General features: G+C 50.5%; 1 protein-coding gene across 3 annotated transcripts in view; it reads left to right on the top strand.

Annotated features, from left to right (window-relative positions):
• Positions 1-15,322, top strand: part of CEP97 (centrosomal protein 97) — a 1,492,335-nt gene that overhangs the window by 467,217 nt on the left and 1,009,796 nt on the right. For all 3 annotated transcript variants that reach the window (XM_069637315.1, XM_069637314.1, XM_069637316.1), the window contains one exon: positions 319-420. In XM_069637315.1, the coding sequence (XP_069493416.1) occupies positions 319-420 (102 nt within the window). The remainder of the gene's footprint in view (positions 1-318; positions 421-15,322) is intronic.

The raw sequence follows: 15,322 nt of genomic DNA, 5'->3' as shown, positions 1-15,322 counted from the left end.
AGAGGACTATCATTGGATAGGGGCAGTATGACCGAGAGGACAGTGATTGGTTTAGAGGAGAAATACAGTTTTAAAGTGAAAGTGGAACTGTTCTTTCTTTTCCCGAAGATTCCAAGCCTGACAACGGGGAATATTAATGAGCATGCGAATCCATGCCAGACCCATGGAGAACAATAGTTACAGGTAAGTAACTTGCTCCTTATGATGGTTTCACTGGTTTGTGTCAATTTAACTACTCTTAACTTGATAAAACTTTAGTTATCTAGATGTGTGTGTACAACGATAACATAATTAACCTGAGGTTTTTTCTTCTTCTAGACTGTTGATCAGATAAACAGCTGCACATCCCTGGATCACCTTGATTTATCGGACAATAGTCTCTCCCAAATAGGGGACCTCTCGAAACTGATTAAACTAAAGGTAAAATATTTCTTCTTTAGTCTATTTCACACTCCATGTGGGAATATAAAACCGGACCTCAATTGTATCTCCACAAACCAACCAAATTAACTGTAGTTGGTGTGATTTACCTCTGAAATAGCTTACTTGGATTGTGCTTTAAACTATGTATGTTTCCAGCATAGCATCTTCTGTGGATTCACAAGCTTGGGTTGGTGTGGGTTTGACAGAAGAAAAAAAAATGTATCGATCTGCATATATTTTAACCTTCATTTGGTTTGGACTTTTTTTTTTAAATATGTTTATTTTAAACCAAGGCAGGACAGTTTACATATCACATTGTATAAGGATAATACACCAATATTTTACTTTCTCGTTCATGTTCACCCCCCCCTCCCTTGGAGCTCCTCTCTCTCTCCTCGTCCCCAGACCCCACATGGCTGGCCCTCCGTGGGTCCCATCCCTCAGGTTGGCCCTTGGTCTCTTAGAGTCCATCGCGCGCTGAGGGGTTTAAATGTTAAGGCGGGGAAACGTTGATCGTACTCCAGTACTGGGGCCCATAGGTTCTGGAAGCGGTGGAGGACACCTGCCCTTGCCGCAGTCACCTTCTCCGCTATCAGGATGTCCCAAAGTTTGCCCCACCAGTGGGCCATGCACGGGCCATCCGGGGACTTCCAGAAGCGGGCTAGTACGGTTTTGCCCGCCAGGAGGCCTTGTGTCACTAGTTTCGCTCTGTTCCCAGAGCGAGGGTAGACTCCCGGGTCGGGACCCCCAGTAGGACCGTCTGGGGCTCCAATGGGAGGGAAGCCCCCGTGATGTGGTTGATCGTTGCCAGGCACTGTTCCCAGAATCGCTGGATCTTGGGGCAACTCCACCACATGTGAAAGAAGGAGCCCGGCTGGGAGCATCCCCTCCAGCAGGAAGGGTCCACCCGGGGCTTCATATGGTGTAGCCTAAGGGGAAGGGGGTAGTACCATCGAAGTAGTAGCTTGTATGCGCATTCCTTATTGGTCACGCAGGTAGATGAAGAGTGGGTGCGGGTCCAAATGTCCACCTAGGTCTGGTCCTCGATCGGGTGACCCAGGTCGGCCTCCCATTGGGCCATGGCTCGTGTCCGTACGTTCAGGAAGTCGCTCAAGAAGCGTCTGTACAGGGATGAAATCCTACCCTGGCCTGGCAGATCCTTCAGCGTTGACTCCAGAGCGGTAAGAGGGCAGAGCGCCGCCCGGAGGGTCTGGGGGTGAGAGCACCAGTGACGGAGTTGGGTGTATGTGAACCTATCCCTTTCTTGGAGTTGAAACATCATCTTGCATTGTTCGTAGGTGCGTGGCACGTTCCCGGCATATAGTTGCTCCAGTGTCTCTAGGCCTCCATTGATCCAGTTCTGAAAGTTTCGGGGCTTTGACCCCGGGGAGAAGTTTGGGTTGTGGAAAATAGGGGAGAGAGGGCCTTGTCCTCTTGGGATGCCTTTTTGTTTCAGGGCCCAGTCCCATGTGATCAGCATATGTTTGGTGGTTAGAAGGAGTGTCGTCCAGTGATCTCTCAGAGGGGCCTGGATGTGTGGAAGGAATCGCAGAGGGAGCGGCAATTGGGATTGCTCTAGTTCTACCCATCTAGGGCGGTCCGAGAGGGTTTGCCAGGCGTGGATGTCTGCCAGCTGTGCTGCCGCCCTGTAGGCCTGAAGGTCAGGAACCCCTAGACCCCCCAGCCTTGCACTCCCCAGCAGGGTTTTGAGGGGGATCCTGGCTTTCTTGCCTCTCCAGATGAACCTGAGCATCTTCCTTTGTAGGTCTTGGAGTGCCTGCCTCGGGATGGCCACCGCAAGGGCAGAGCAGGCATATAGGAACCGCGGAAGCAGGTTCATTTTTTCGGCCGTGATCCGCCACATTAAAGAGATCTCCTGGGTGGACCAGAGCTTCAGGTCTCCCTCCAATTCACTGAATAATCTGGGGAAGTTCGCCTGGTATGTGTCCTTTGGGTTCGCTGGGATCTGGACACCCAGGTAGGGGATAGCTCGTTTCTCCCATCTGATCGGGCATAGCCTGTATAATGCCTCCTGATCCTCCTGGCGAAGGCCCACGCCGAGGCCCACTGACTTAGGGAAATTAACCGCGAAACCGGTGACCCGTCCGAAGCTGGCTATTTCCTCCAGGGTGTGTTTGGCTGAGTCCTTGGGATTTGAGAGAGTCAGCAGAACATCGTCGGCGTAGAGCGCGATTTTATGTTGGGAGAGCCCTACCTGGGGACCCTTAATAGACTCATTCCGTCTGATTCTTTGGGCAAACGGCTCCATCGTTAGTGCGAAGAGGGGGGATAAAGGGCAGCCTTGTCTTGTTCCACAAGACATGGGGGATCAGAGATGACAGGGAGCCATTGATTCTCAGGAGGGTCTTGGGGGATGTGTAATTGGCCATCACCATGGATTGGAAGGTTGGGCCAAAGCCGAAGGCCCCCAGGGTGAGCTTCATAAACGTCCAGTCAACTCTCTCGAAGGCCTTGGTGGCGTCCAAGGCCATCAGTGCGATGCCCTGGGCAGACCGGTGGGTGATGTCAACCAGGTTCAGGGTTCTTCTGATATTATCTCCGGCCGCTCTGTTCCGAATGAAGCCCGTTTGGTCTGGATGGATGAGAGTCGGTAGGATGTGGGAAAGCCAGTTGGCTAGGATCTTGGAATAGAGGCTCGCGTCAATGTTTAGCAAGGCAATTGGCCTATACGAGGCCGGATTCCTGGGGTCCATCCCAGGCTTAGGGAGGAGGATAGTTGTGGACTCCTGCATCGATGGTGTCACTGACCCGGTTTCCTTGAATGAATTAAAGAGTGTAACCATAGAGGGGATTAGCTGGGGTTTGAATATCTTGTAGCATCTTGATGTGAAGCCATCTGGGCCCGGGGCCCGAGTTCTGAGGGCTTTAATGGCTTCATCGACCTCTTCGTCCGTTATTGGGGCTTCAAGGATGTCCCTCGTTGCTGTAGGCAAGCGTGGTAGGGCCGCCCCTCGTAGGTATTCCTCTTGTTGAGGCTGGTCCCGCGGGGGCGCCGTCATTACTTGGGTCAGGTGGTCCACTGCCAACCGCTGTTTCTCTAGTTCGCCGTAGTGTGTCCTACCCTGCTGGTCTCGGAGCCCCACGATGGTATTGACTCGTCTTGTTTTGGCCAGTTTGGCTAGTAGGAGCTTATTAGCTTTGTTACTCTTGGCGTAATAGAATTGCCTGGTCTTGGCCATCAACTGTGCAGTATGATCAGCGTAGTGGGCCTCCAGATTCTTTCTGGCTATACGGACGGCTCAATGAGATTTGGGAGACCACCCCTTCTTTTTCTGGGCCTCTTCCGCCGATTGCAGGTTTTGTTCGAGGGTTTGCCGAGTCTGTCGGCGATGGTGATGGAAAGCCACCCCATGGGCTATCAGGGCTCCCCTGATCACTGCTTTTATCGCGTCCCAATTATTTGCAAGGGAAGTGTTCGAAGCTGGGTTGTCCTTGAAGTTTTTAATTGTGGTTGCGATCTTATCCCTGGCCAGCATGTCGTTAAGGATGGGGTCATATAGTGACCATCTGCGTGTGGGGTCGGATCTGGGGTCCTGGGTTTGAAGCTCCATGGTTATCGGTGCGTGGTCTGACAGAATGATGGAGCCGGTGGAGACATCTTTGGCTGCGGAGAGGGCTTGGGGCGAGGTCAGGAGGAGATCTATCCTCGAGAAGGTTCAGGGGACATGGGAGAAAAATTAGAAGTCCTTCTCGTTGGGGTGAAGCACCCGCCACGCATCCACCACATCAGCGTTCTAAATAAGCGTAGGAGGCTGAGGGCTATGGCGAAATCGCCTAGGGTCGGAGGGTGAGATTTGTCCTTGGTGGGGTCCGGAACTCCGTTGAAGTCCCCCCCCTAGAATCGTCTGGCCTTCCGTGAAGCCCGAGAGGGCGGAACCCAGGGAATCGTAGAAGCTTGCTTGTCCTGAATTGGGCGCATAGACCGAGACAAAGGTGTATAGATCCCCCAACAGGAGGCACTTTACTGCCATGAAGCGACCCTCTGGGCATGATCTTGAGTCCAAGATCTGGGGGTTAAGGCCCTTCCTGAAGAGGATCGCTGTGCCCCCCTTCTTGGATCCCCCGGAGGCGAGGAATTGCAGCGGGTATAGGGGTGATCGAAGACGCCCAAAGTCCCCTGGGAGGAGGTGAGTCTCTTGTAGCATTGCCACTCCGGCTTCCTCATTCTGCAGTTTCTGGAGGATAGATTTCCGCTTAGCAGGGGAGTTCAGCCCGTTAACGTTAAGCGAGAGGCATTGTAGAGTTCGAGCTTCTTGGGTCAAAATCCCCGCTGTGTTGAGTTGGGGTGCGAGGGGGCTGGGGGGTAGGTCGTCAGATGCCATCATTGGTGTTGGGTAGGATTGAGATGTCCTGCTCTTGGGGTTTTAACAGGAGCCCCCAACGGGGGGCTAACTTTTTAACTGGTGGGGAGGTCGACATTGTGAGTGCGGCCTTCCCCATGGCCAACAGGGCCAGTTGCAACAATAGAGTGACTTGGATTTCTAAGGACATGAAGGGGGAACGAGCCTTGGAATGGGCATGCGCCGTATGTGAAGCCTGCCGGATCATGCTGTGGCAACCCAGGGTTGCTTCGGAGGGAGCGAGTCGTTGAATAGGGTACCAAGGCCCCTAACTTAGTCATTCGGCCGTGATTCCCGTTATCTGCTTGTGTGTCTTTCATCTCCTTCTGCCGCTCCAGGCGGTTCTTGACCATGCGGGCTGTTTGGGCTGCGGGGTGGGGGAGAACTCCTGGTTATCTGTCGCCTCCGGAGACGACGGGGCGGCCCCCGTGGGGGAGGAGGGGTTCATGATTTTGTTGGCGTCTTCTAGGTGAGCTATTCTCCGTAGAGTGCCGTCGAATGAGATTTGGAGGGCTGTTGGAAAGAGCCACCTGTATCGGACCTGGCGTTCCTGAAGGAAGATGGTTAGAGGTCGAAGAGCTTTCCGCTTCTTAAGGGTTAGGAGAGAGAGGTCTTGGTAGATCTGAAGGCGTGAGCCTAAGTAGGTGAGCTCATCCTTTGATCGGCTGATGGCGGATATGGCTTCTTTAGTCTCGTAGAAGTGGACCCTAGTGATGACATCTGGTGGTGGGTCTGTTTCCACCCCACGGCGAGGGCAGAGCCTGTGGGTGCGGTCCAGCAAAAGTAGGTGCTTGTCCCTATCCGGGAGGAGGGCCTGGAAAAAATCCCCAACGTATTCCGACAGTTGGTTGTCCGGGACCGAGGAGGGAACCCTTCGGATTCGGAGGTTATTGCGTCGGGCCCTGTTCTCCAAGTCCTCTTGTTTGTACTCCAAGATTTCACATCTGTCCTGAAGGGCTCTAAATGATTGCTGGACTTCGCCCAGTGTCGTTGTGTGGTCCTGCGTGTGGTCCTCGACCTCTCCCAGTCTCTGCTCCACCTCAGAGACTCTGTTGTTGGTCTGTTCCAGGTTGGTGGATATTTCTGTCATGCAGGCTCTGAATTCCGCTTTAATATCCGCCATAAATGCTAGTAGGTCGCCCCTGGTGGCCGGGGGATCCCCCTCCTTTTACTGGTCTTGCATGGCGGGTCCAGCGGTATCGGGCTTCCTTCCCTTATCGGAGGCTGTCAGCATGGTGGCAATGTCCGCATTTTTGGTGACTTTGGCTTGTTTGGACATGTTGCCTGGGGAGAGGTGGGAGCTGGATGTAGGCGGCGAGGTTGAACTCTGGTTTATATTCAGCTCGATCAGGCTAATGTCTTGTCTTAAGGGAGTCGGCCCAAGGCGGGGGGGCACCAGGTCTGCAGACCGGCCAGAGGATGCCCGTAGAGTTGAGGGGAGCAAAATGGGCTGGGGCGCCCCAGGAAGTAGAGTTAGGAGGAGAGTGGGACCTCATGGGGCCACCACGGGGTCCCCTCCGCCCGGAATCCTGAGTGCTGGCTTCAAGGAGGGCCCGTGGCCATACCCCAGCAGGCTGGTGTGTGTTCCGGGTCAGATGGTCGTGGGCCGCCCCCGAAGGTCTCAGCGCCGACTTCAGAGCTGTGGGCCGAGAGCGCCCGCCATCTTGGGGAGTCGGAGTCCTGCGCCGCGCGGAGACGGCAGCCCAGCCGGGTCCCTGGGGAGCGTTATGCTCCGATTTTTGGAGAATCGCCGCACTTGATGTTCCGATGGCCCCCGGTGTTACTGGGGGCTCGGTGGGATCTCGGGAACTCGCATTATGGGCTGATATGGCGGGCTTCACACGGGAGCCACATCGATGGCGCTCCAAGCCACGCCCCCGGTTTGGACTTTTTTGATGTTAACTTTCTGAACTTCAAACCTTCTGTACGTCTCTTGGGTTTGATGTTGTGTTACAGTACTTTTTTTAAACTTTCTTTGTCATTTTTCATTTCAACAACAACATACATTATCATCTACTTCAAGAAACCCTCATGGAGCCCCCCATTCCCTCCCCCCTCTGCCTGATGACACATAGGCTAGCAAGGTTTACAGTCTTCAAAAGGTCAGTGTTTGTATAGTTGATTGGTACTGAGCAGCCCATTCACGAGTGGAAAAAGGTCTTGGTAGGCCTTGGCTTATGGTTGCATATACACAGATAGTTATTTAACGTACCCCAACCCCCAACTCTGTTTCCATGGGGGTAGGTTGCATGACGTTTCTGGTCATAATTGCAGTGAGCCTTCCTCACCTGACGTTGTATTGCGCTACCATTCAGCATAGAACTGTCGAAAGGGTGGCCAGTCATCTATCGGCTGCCTGGTGCCTGGTAATGTTTGTGCATACCGGGTTTCCCTCTGTTCACATAAGTGCATGTACGCCACCTACCTTGCGAATCCCGGTGCCGTCCCATGTGGTGGCTATGAGGTGCTGAGCTGTTGCTGAGGCCATTCCCAGCAGTTTCCTTCCCCATCTAGAGCCTCCCACTACCAACACCAGAAGCCATACTGTAGGTGTATATTCCCACTTAGTTATCAACATTTCGTTCATAGCCTCCTCAACCCTCTCTCCCAAGAGAGCCGTATTTGCGGGCAGGTCCAGGTTACATGATAAGTCTGCGGCTTCCACTTTTCATCTCTTACACTCGGATGATTTGTCGAGGTATATTCTATGTAGTTTATCTGGGGAATAATAAACCTGGTAAAGGAATTTATAGTGTGTCAGCTTAAATCTGTTGTTCATTGATCATTTCCGAGTTTGCATGCATATAGTTTTCCAATGTTCGTCGCTTATCACCTCCCCAAGGTCTGCTTCCCAGATGGCTCTGAACCTCTGCTCTGGGACTACCCTCTTATTCCTCACCAGTTTATATATGGTGGATACCAATTTCTGGGATGACAGTGGTTTGATCACGTATTGCAGTACCGGATGGACATGTGGCGCTCTAGGAAATTCGGACCATTTGGTTCGGAGCGTTTCCCTGATTCTATAGTACATAAAGAGTGTCACTGCTGTCCACTCCCCTCTTGTTCGCAGTGTTTCCCAGGGTATAACATTCCCCTCATGCACCAGATCTCCTAGTGTCTGGACCCCTACCTTCTGAAGGTGGATCTGGAATGATCTCTCGTATGAGTGGTATGCCCTGTATATTGTACAGCGGGATGTCTGGGGAGTAGGTTGTCTCTGCGCCCGTCAGTTGTGCTATGTGACCCCAGGCTCTGTATGTCACAACTGTGGGTTGGACTTCTCTCATCGGCATCTGTTGTCGCGTGCCCCACAACTACCCCACTATGTCGCCAGGAGAAGTCGCCTCTCTAGCCAGTATGGAGTGTGGGTAGTCTGATGTGTAAGGTACCCATCTTGCTATATATTGCAACTGTGCTGTTAGGTAGTATAGGTGTAGATCTGGATATTCCAAACCGCCCTGTTCATATGGCATTACCAGAGTATTGTAGGATATTCTTGCACGTTTCCCTGCCCATGCCAGCCTTACCATTAGGCTTTTTATTTGTGTCCAAAAGTTTTGAGGGGGCCAGATGGGCACATTATTAAAGATATAGAGCAATTTGGGGAGAAAGACCATTTTGGCTAGCGAGATACGTGCTGCCTGGGATAAGGGGAGGTGTATCCATGATTCTACTTTATGCTCTATTACATCCAGTGTCTTGGAGTAGTTTACTGGAGTAGAGGTTTCCCACATTAGTGGTCACCATCACCCCCAAATATCGGATTCCTTGGGGGCACCAACGGAATTCCTGTCCTACATCGTCTCGGATTACCGATGGGGTTAGTGGCAGCATTTCAGATTTACCCCAATGAATCCTGAGCCCTGAGAGTTCACCAAATTTACAGATTTCTAGCATTAGCAGGGGGAGATTCAGTCTTGGGTGTTTCACGTATAGCAGGATATCGTCCGCATATAGGGACATGATATTGAGCTGTTTTTGTAGTCGAACTCCCCGGTGTGCATGTAGTTCCCTGATATGGCATGCCAGTGGTTCCATCACTGAGGCAAACAAAATCGGGGAGAAGGGGGAGCCTTGGCGCGTCCCCCTCGACGGGTGTATGTATTCCGATGCTATCCCATTCGTGAATACTGCTGTCCTCGGGGCAGTGTATTGCAATCTAATCCACTCTATAAATTGCAACCCTAGGCCTGAGCGACGCAGCACTTTAAAGAGAAAGGGCCACTCCACGGAATCGAAAGCTTTCTCAGCATCTAATGCCGCTATCGCTATGGGAGTCTTCAGGTCTATATTGGACATGAGTTCAAACACTTGTCGCAGATTGTGTTGTGTGGATCGATTAGGTATGAACCCAGCCTGGTCAGGGAGAACCAGTGCCTCCATGTGTGGGAGCAGTCTCTTTGCTAATATTTTTGCCAGGATTTTATTGTCCATGTTAATCAAACATAATAGTGCAGTTCTAGTGGATTTCGGGAGTGAGCCAGTCGCGAGTGCATTCTCATACATATCTCGCAAGCTGGGGAGTAGGATGTCAGTGTATGCCTTGTAGAATTCGGCGGTTATGCCGTTGGTGCCCGGTGCTTTGCTATTTGGTAGGGACTGGATCACCTTTTGGATCTCCTCTTCCGTTATTGGTTTGTTCAGTTCTCCTCCTTGTTCCGGATCCTGCCACCCTAGCGCTACTTCGTCTAGGTATCTCATCATGGCATCGTGGCCAGCAGGGATGCAGGTAGAGTACAGTTGATCATAGTACCCCCGAAACACCGAGTTAATTCCATCCACGTCCCGGACAAGTTGCCCTGCAGGGTCTTCAATCGCCATTATAGGGACTAATTGTCTTTCTTGTTTTATGGCCCATGGTAGTGTTTTGCTTGGCCGGTCCCTTGAACCTGTCTTCCCCATTTGCTAATTGATGAAGTTCTTCCCTTTGTTCCCTTAGGAAGTCCCATATTTTCTCTGAGTTCTGGGCACCTTGTTGATTCCTAGGGCCCTGATAGATTCCTTAAGTTTGTGCATGGATCCCCTCAGAGCTTTCAGCACCCCACCCTCTCTGGATATGCAGCACCCTCTCACATACACTTTAAAGGCATCCCAAATTATACCTGGGTCAGGGCCCGAGTCTACATTCGTTTCAAAGTATGTATGAATATCCTGTTTGATTTCCTCGCGGAATGCCCCATCTTGCAAGGCAGCTGCCCTGAACCTCCACCTTAACTGTCTCAGGGGGCTTGTCGGGGCAGTCAGTCGTGCTAGAATGGGGGAATGGTCAGATGGGAATTGGGGTAATATTGTTACCTCTGTTACATTTCTCACCTTGGTGGATGTGGTCATTATGTAGTCTATACGGGATGAGGTCTTGTGAACATTAGAAAAGTAGGTATATTATTTCCTGTGCGTATGTTCTTCCCTCCATATGTCATGTAAGTCGTGGTGTTGTGCTATAACTGCCCATGCCTGTGCGGCTCGGGGTAAGGTGAGCTGTACTGTGGAAGATCCGTCAAGCCCTAGTGTGAGGGCCATGTTGAAGTCTCCAACCCAGATCGTGGCATGCCCCAGATGACCCTGTATGTGTCTAGCACATTTGTGGAAAAAATGTTGAGTCCGTATTAGGAGCGTACACGTTTATCAGCAGGAGTTTCAGCCCCAGGATTTCCCCAACTAGGATTATGTATCTTCCTTCATCGTCGCATATCTGTTTATGTAGCCTGAAATCCAGTGATTTGTGTATGTAGATTGCGACCCCTCTTGTGCGGGTTGTGAATGACGACCCATATCTGTTTTCCCCACCCCGGTAGTGGAGGGATGGTGTTCTATGAGCCAGGTGTGTCTCTTGTATGCATAGTATGTTGACATTGTGGTTTTTGCTGTAATTTGCGATTAGCTGAGTCTTTTTCTGGTTGGTTAGGCCTCTTATATTACAGGACATTATTGAGAACGGGTTATCCTGTCGCCCGCCCATGATGGGAACTCTTTTTGTTCGGAGCACCATGTGTCGCATCGTAAGTGACTGTGTCAAGGGGTGGTACCATATAGTGCTTCCATCACCTATCACTCTTGTCTCACCTTGTGTCTCTACTTCCCCCTTAGGGCCACCCATGGGGAGGCCTTATGAACTTCCCATAACCCCTTCCCATCCATCCATAAACCAACCCAACCCACTCCCTCCCACCCACGCCACTGAGGGCGGCATTTAGGCTCCATGTGGCATCGGCCATCGTCCGGTGGCCAGGCCCTCCCTTGTGTGCCCGGGGAACCTGAATTGGAGACACATCATTAATGTCAAAACAGCTAGCATTGTAAAGGATATGGCGATATGCTCAAGGCGATCGTTGTGGCGATCCGCCTGGGTCTGGCATATTCTTGGTGAATCTTTCGGCTGATTCCGGGGTGGTGAAAAACATTGTTGTGTGCCATTGTGTTGGACTCGGAGCTTGGCCGGGTATAACATTGAGTATCTCACTCCCTTCTTTCGCAGGATATTCTTGGCCGCTTGGAATGTCTTTCGTTGGTCTTGTACCAATGTACTAAAGTCTGGGAAGAGTCTGATCGTGGAGCAGCTCAATTTCAAGTTTTTCTTTTCCCTGGCTGTCCAAGGGGGTGGTTTGCCGCTAGTGATCGGTGTGCGCGCTCGACCATATACATGCTCAACAAGAGGAGGGTTCTCCAGGACATCGAGTAGTAGCTGTTCCACAAACTTCACCATGTTGCACCCAGATTGTCTGTACTGCTCTTCAGGGGCAGCAGTGTCTGATTAAGTGTCTTATTAAGTGCTGTCACGTCCACCTGGGTCGTCGCCTGGGGTTGTTGGAGGTTCATTGCGTGCAAATAGCTCCATAATGGCTTGTTTTTTCAGGTTCACCATTCTCTCCTTGGGGCTTTGTCTGTCGGAGCAATGTTACCAGGCCCTGGTGTGGTGTTATCTCAGGTGTGTTGTTATCGCCAGAGTCACCAACGCCTCCAATACCGTCTTGCGGTGGTTCTCTCGTTAAGCCTTAGGCATGTATTACCTTCCACTTATTAATATGGTTTGTTCCGATCCTCCAGTCTCACTGTTGCCCAGTGGTATCAGCTTCTCTTTATCTCGCTGTGTTAATGTACTCTGCTTACCCCTGGCCTCCCTCCGCATCGGGCGTGCTCGAGTGGTTTAGTGTTACTCAATCCGGGGGTAAGTGTCTGTAAGGTTCTCAGGGGGGGCCTTGTGAGATGTGGCAGCGGGTTGTGAGGGCCAAGTACGTGTATCTGTCTGTTAGCAGGTGTAGCGATTGTCTGCGCTTATACCCATTATGTTTTATGACTATTCAGCCCCCCACATTCCCAACAGCACCGCAGTCCCGCCTGCCTCCCTCCTTGTATATCCGGGTCTGCAGAGGTGTCACCAGGGGCTGGACCCGTCTCTCCCGGTGTTAGGGGAGCCTCTGGTATTGCCTGCTCGGTGTTGCAGACCTGGGTGTCCTGGCTGGATGGGGTAGCCGCCTGCTGGGTGACTTGCGGGGGTGCCTGAAGTTCAGGCCCTCGTGGTGCAGTAAGATCGGGGCTGGTCCGCGTCTGACGTGTGTCGATTTTGCCCCCTCTAATCTTGTACAGAAGGAGTGGGAGACACCAATTTCAGGCCAATTTATTGAGTCCCCAACTTTGTTCCGCTCGTGCAGTGTCGTGCTGCACCTGTGGGCTCCCGGGAGAGGCGTGTATGCACCACGGCACGCCCCTGTCTGCCAAACGCCTGGATGTGCCTGGGGGTCATCGAGGCTGCGAGCGGGGGGGGCTGCTCTTACGATGTTAGGTGCTTCGGGCCCTTTGAAGCAGCACTCCCGTGTTCCCTTGTTATGAGCAGTCTTTTCTTACGGACGGCGACGGAGAGCGGGGTGGGCGCTCATCCACCCCCTTCCATGGTGTTGAGTTGGCCGATGTTGTTCCTACCTTCATAGGAGACGTGCTGGCTTGTTGTAGCCGGTGCTCTCCCACGTCAACTCGGGGATGTGGACCAGGCTATCTGGGGCAACGGGCCTGCAGTTCCACTCTGTGCCAGGTCCCTCGTCCAGGGCTGGTCTTCCGAGGGGGTTCCGTACACTGCGCTTTGTGTTGGTGATACGGTCTCTGGCTGGCAGGGTTTTTCGTGGTGCAGCGGCAGTGTAGTTCTCCCCTGTGTACTTCAGCGCTCCGTTTCGGAGCTTACAAGGAGGAGCGTGATATTTCGCCCTGCCAGGATGTATCAGGTCACCACGGCTTCTGTACACGCTGCTCACGCTACGTGTGGCTGCCCCTCCTCCACTCTCTCTGCCCGCGTGGGGCTCTCCGCTTCCACCAGACACAGCTACCCTGGGGAGTCACGGTGAGGGCTGTTATTGCACCCGGGGGTGCCTGAGTCAATCAGCAAGCTGCTCTGCTGGTTCCCGGGGTTATTTGGGCAGTCTGGACGCAGGATATTTCAGAGGATTTATAGGCCAGAGCCTCTCAGGCGGCAGCCATCTTGGTCAGCTGCGCAACAGCGCCCCCGATGTTGTGTTCCAGGATTTCTTTCTTTGACATACTGTAACGTACCACCTCTCTCAACAGACTTGGAAGCATTTTCTTCTTCCATTAATTTTTAAACAATGTTTAACATTTTTTTAATTACCTACAAATATGAAGGGAATAAAGGTTGCAATTTTATTTGCAGTCCTTTCTCTGAAAGTATCTACTGTAATTTCATTCATCACAGGCATAAAATATTTTTCTTTATTCTTTTTTATTAAGAATCAATAATATAAATGTGAAATGGTAAACATTGTTACATTATAATTGATCATCAAAGGTATCTAAAACCATGTAATCGGTGGTTATTTTAGGACATTTTCTGTTTTCTACTAAGTTTTATAAAAGCAATCTTAGAAGCTCAGTGTCACAAAGTGCACAGAGAATGGACACAACACTGGACAAGTTAAGCTGAATAACCCAAGTGCTTTGTTGGTAAGTACATGTTAAGGGAGTAACTAGAACTGAGATGTGAGCAAGAAAACTAAACGTAGCCAGGAGCTCAACAGAGTCAATGAGCCTCATCAGGAGTTGACTACGCAAAACAAAACCGGTTGTTGCCAATCGGTGGCCCTATTATGCACTCCTTGGAGGACGTATAGCGCGAGAGAATTTTGTGGTCTTGAATATAGAGCACTCACACTGGGTAAATCCAAACAGGCCAGTTCAGTGAAAGATTTAACAAATTAACAATTTAACGGATCATGTTTAAGAAAACAATTGCAAGATCAGAAACCATTTCACTAAATGACATTCAATAGTAATGCTCAGATACCTAAAAAAATTCAAAGAAATAGCGTATCATCAGTTTTCATAAGTAAAAAGAATCTTTTTTATAATCAAAGTAAGATAATTATAATAATATCAAACCCTTCTGCATGAATGTATTTGGTGTGCACCGCACAACCCGTTTCAGAATAAGTCAAAATGCAAAAACATTTATTCGGTAAAACTTGTGTTTACATCAATCACACAACTTTATACAGTGGCCTATAGCCATTAATTTGAAAAACATGTCCAAAAAGGCTCCTCTTAGATATAGAATTGCAGACACGTTTGGGATCCTTAAAGATCCAGCTCCAGGGCTGGGGAGCTAATTGTTCCTTAGTGGTGTAGCTAATTCTGCTTATAGTCACCTAGAGGGTTAAAAGTAGAACTACTTAGTACAAACTGTTCTGTTGAGTAGCACTTGGATGTGTAAATATAAATAACTAGTGGTACTAACCTTCAACCCCATTCGGTTGAGAGCGAGGTAAAGTCCTACCTGATAGAAAGAACATCTGTTTAAGTCTCAATGCTATGAATATGTATATACTGCTGTACCATATAAGTGTATAAATGGCCCTAGGAGGACAAGAAAACTCACCCAGCTGTGGTGGTAGAGGCAACAGCAGCCGGGTAATGTTAACAGTACGGTCGTCGAGGCACTGTGTTCTCTGGTAAAGGTAGAGATAAGAGTCATATGTTTCAGTAGAATGGAAACTCATACTTATCATAGCCTAGTGTATGGAGTGACTAACACTAGGGGATTACATATTTTATTACTCTCAATCTCCCTAGGGGTACAGTGACAGAAGTGGCGTAGAGATTTCAACTTAAAATTTGGAGATAATATCCACAATATCTTGATAAATGCGAGTGTAATGAAGCCTGAAAGGGTCTGTATGAGCATCTATCAAAGTGCTCAACGCAGCTCAGTGCTCATATGACTGCGTTGCACTCTGTATAAGTAATTGCGGGCAGGATTTAACAAGGTCTAGCCAGCATTCAATGCGGGCAGTGCGAGTATAATTAAGGCTTAAAAGCATGTCGAATGCTGACATCATAGTATTCACTTCGCAAAACGCTTACCTTTAGTATGACGGCGATGGGTCAGAGCTGACCGTCTGTGCAACGCATGGCCTGATTCCTCACTGTGTATATGGTCGCCATCAGGAGTTTGGTGGCAGCCCTCAAATGCGGCAGTAATGCTATTACCGCTGCAATTAAGGGCTGGCCCTATTATGAGTTGGGCGGAAAGTTTG

The sequence above is a fragment of the Ambystoma mexicanum genome, chromosome 7p (assembly GCF_040938575.1).
Source record: "Ambystoma mexicanum isolate Mex_15411 chromosome 7p, UKY_AmexF1_1, whole genome shotgun sequence".
Lineage (NCBI taxonomy): Eukaryota > Metazoa > Chordata > Amphibia > Caudata > Ambystomatidae > Ambystoma > Ambystoma mexicanum.
The sequence above is the reverse complement of the archived record's forward strand: the minus strand, read 5'-3'. Positions and strand labels throughout refer to the sequence as shown.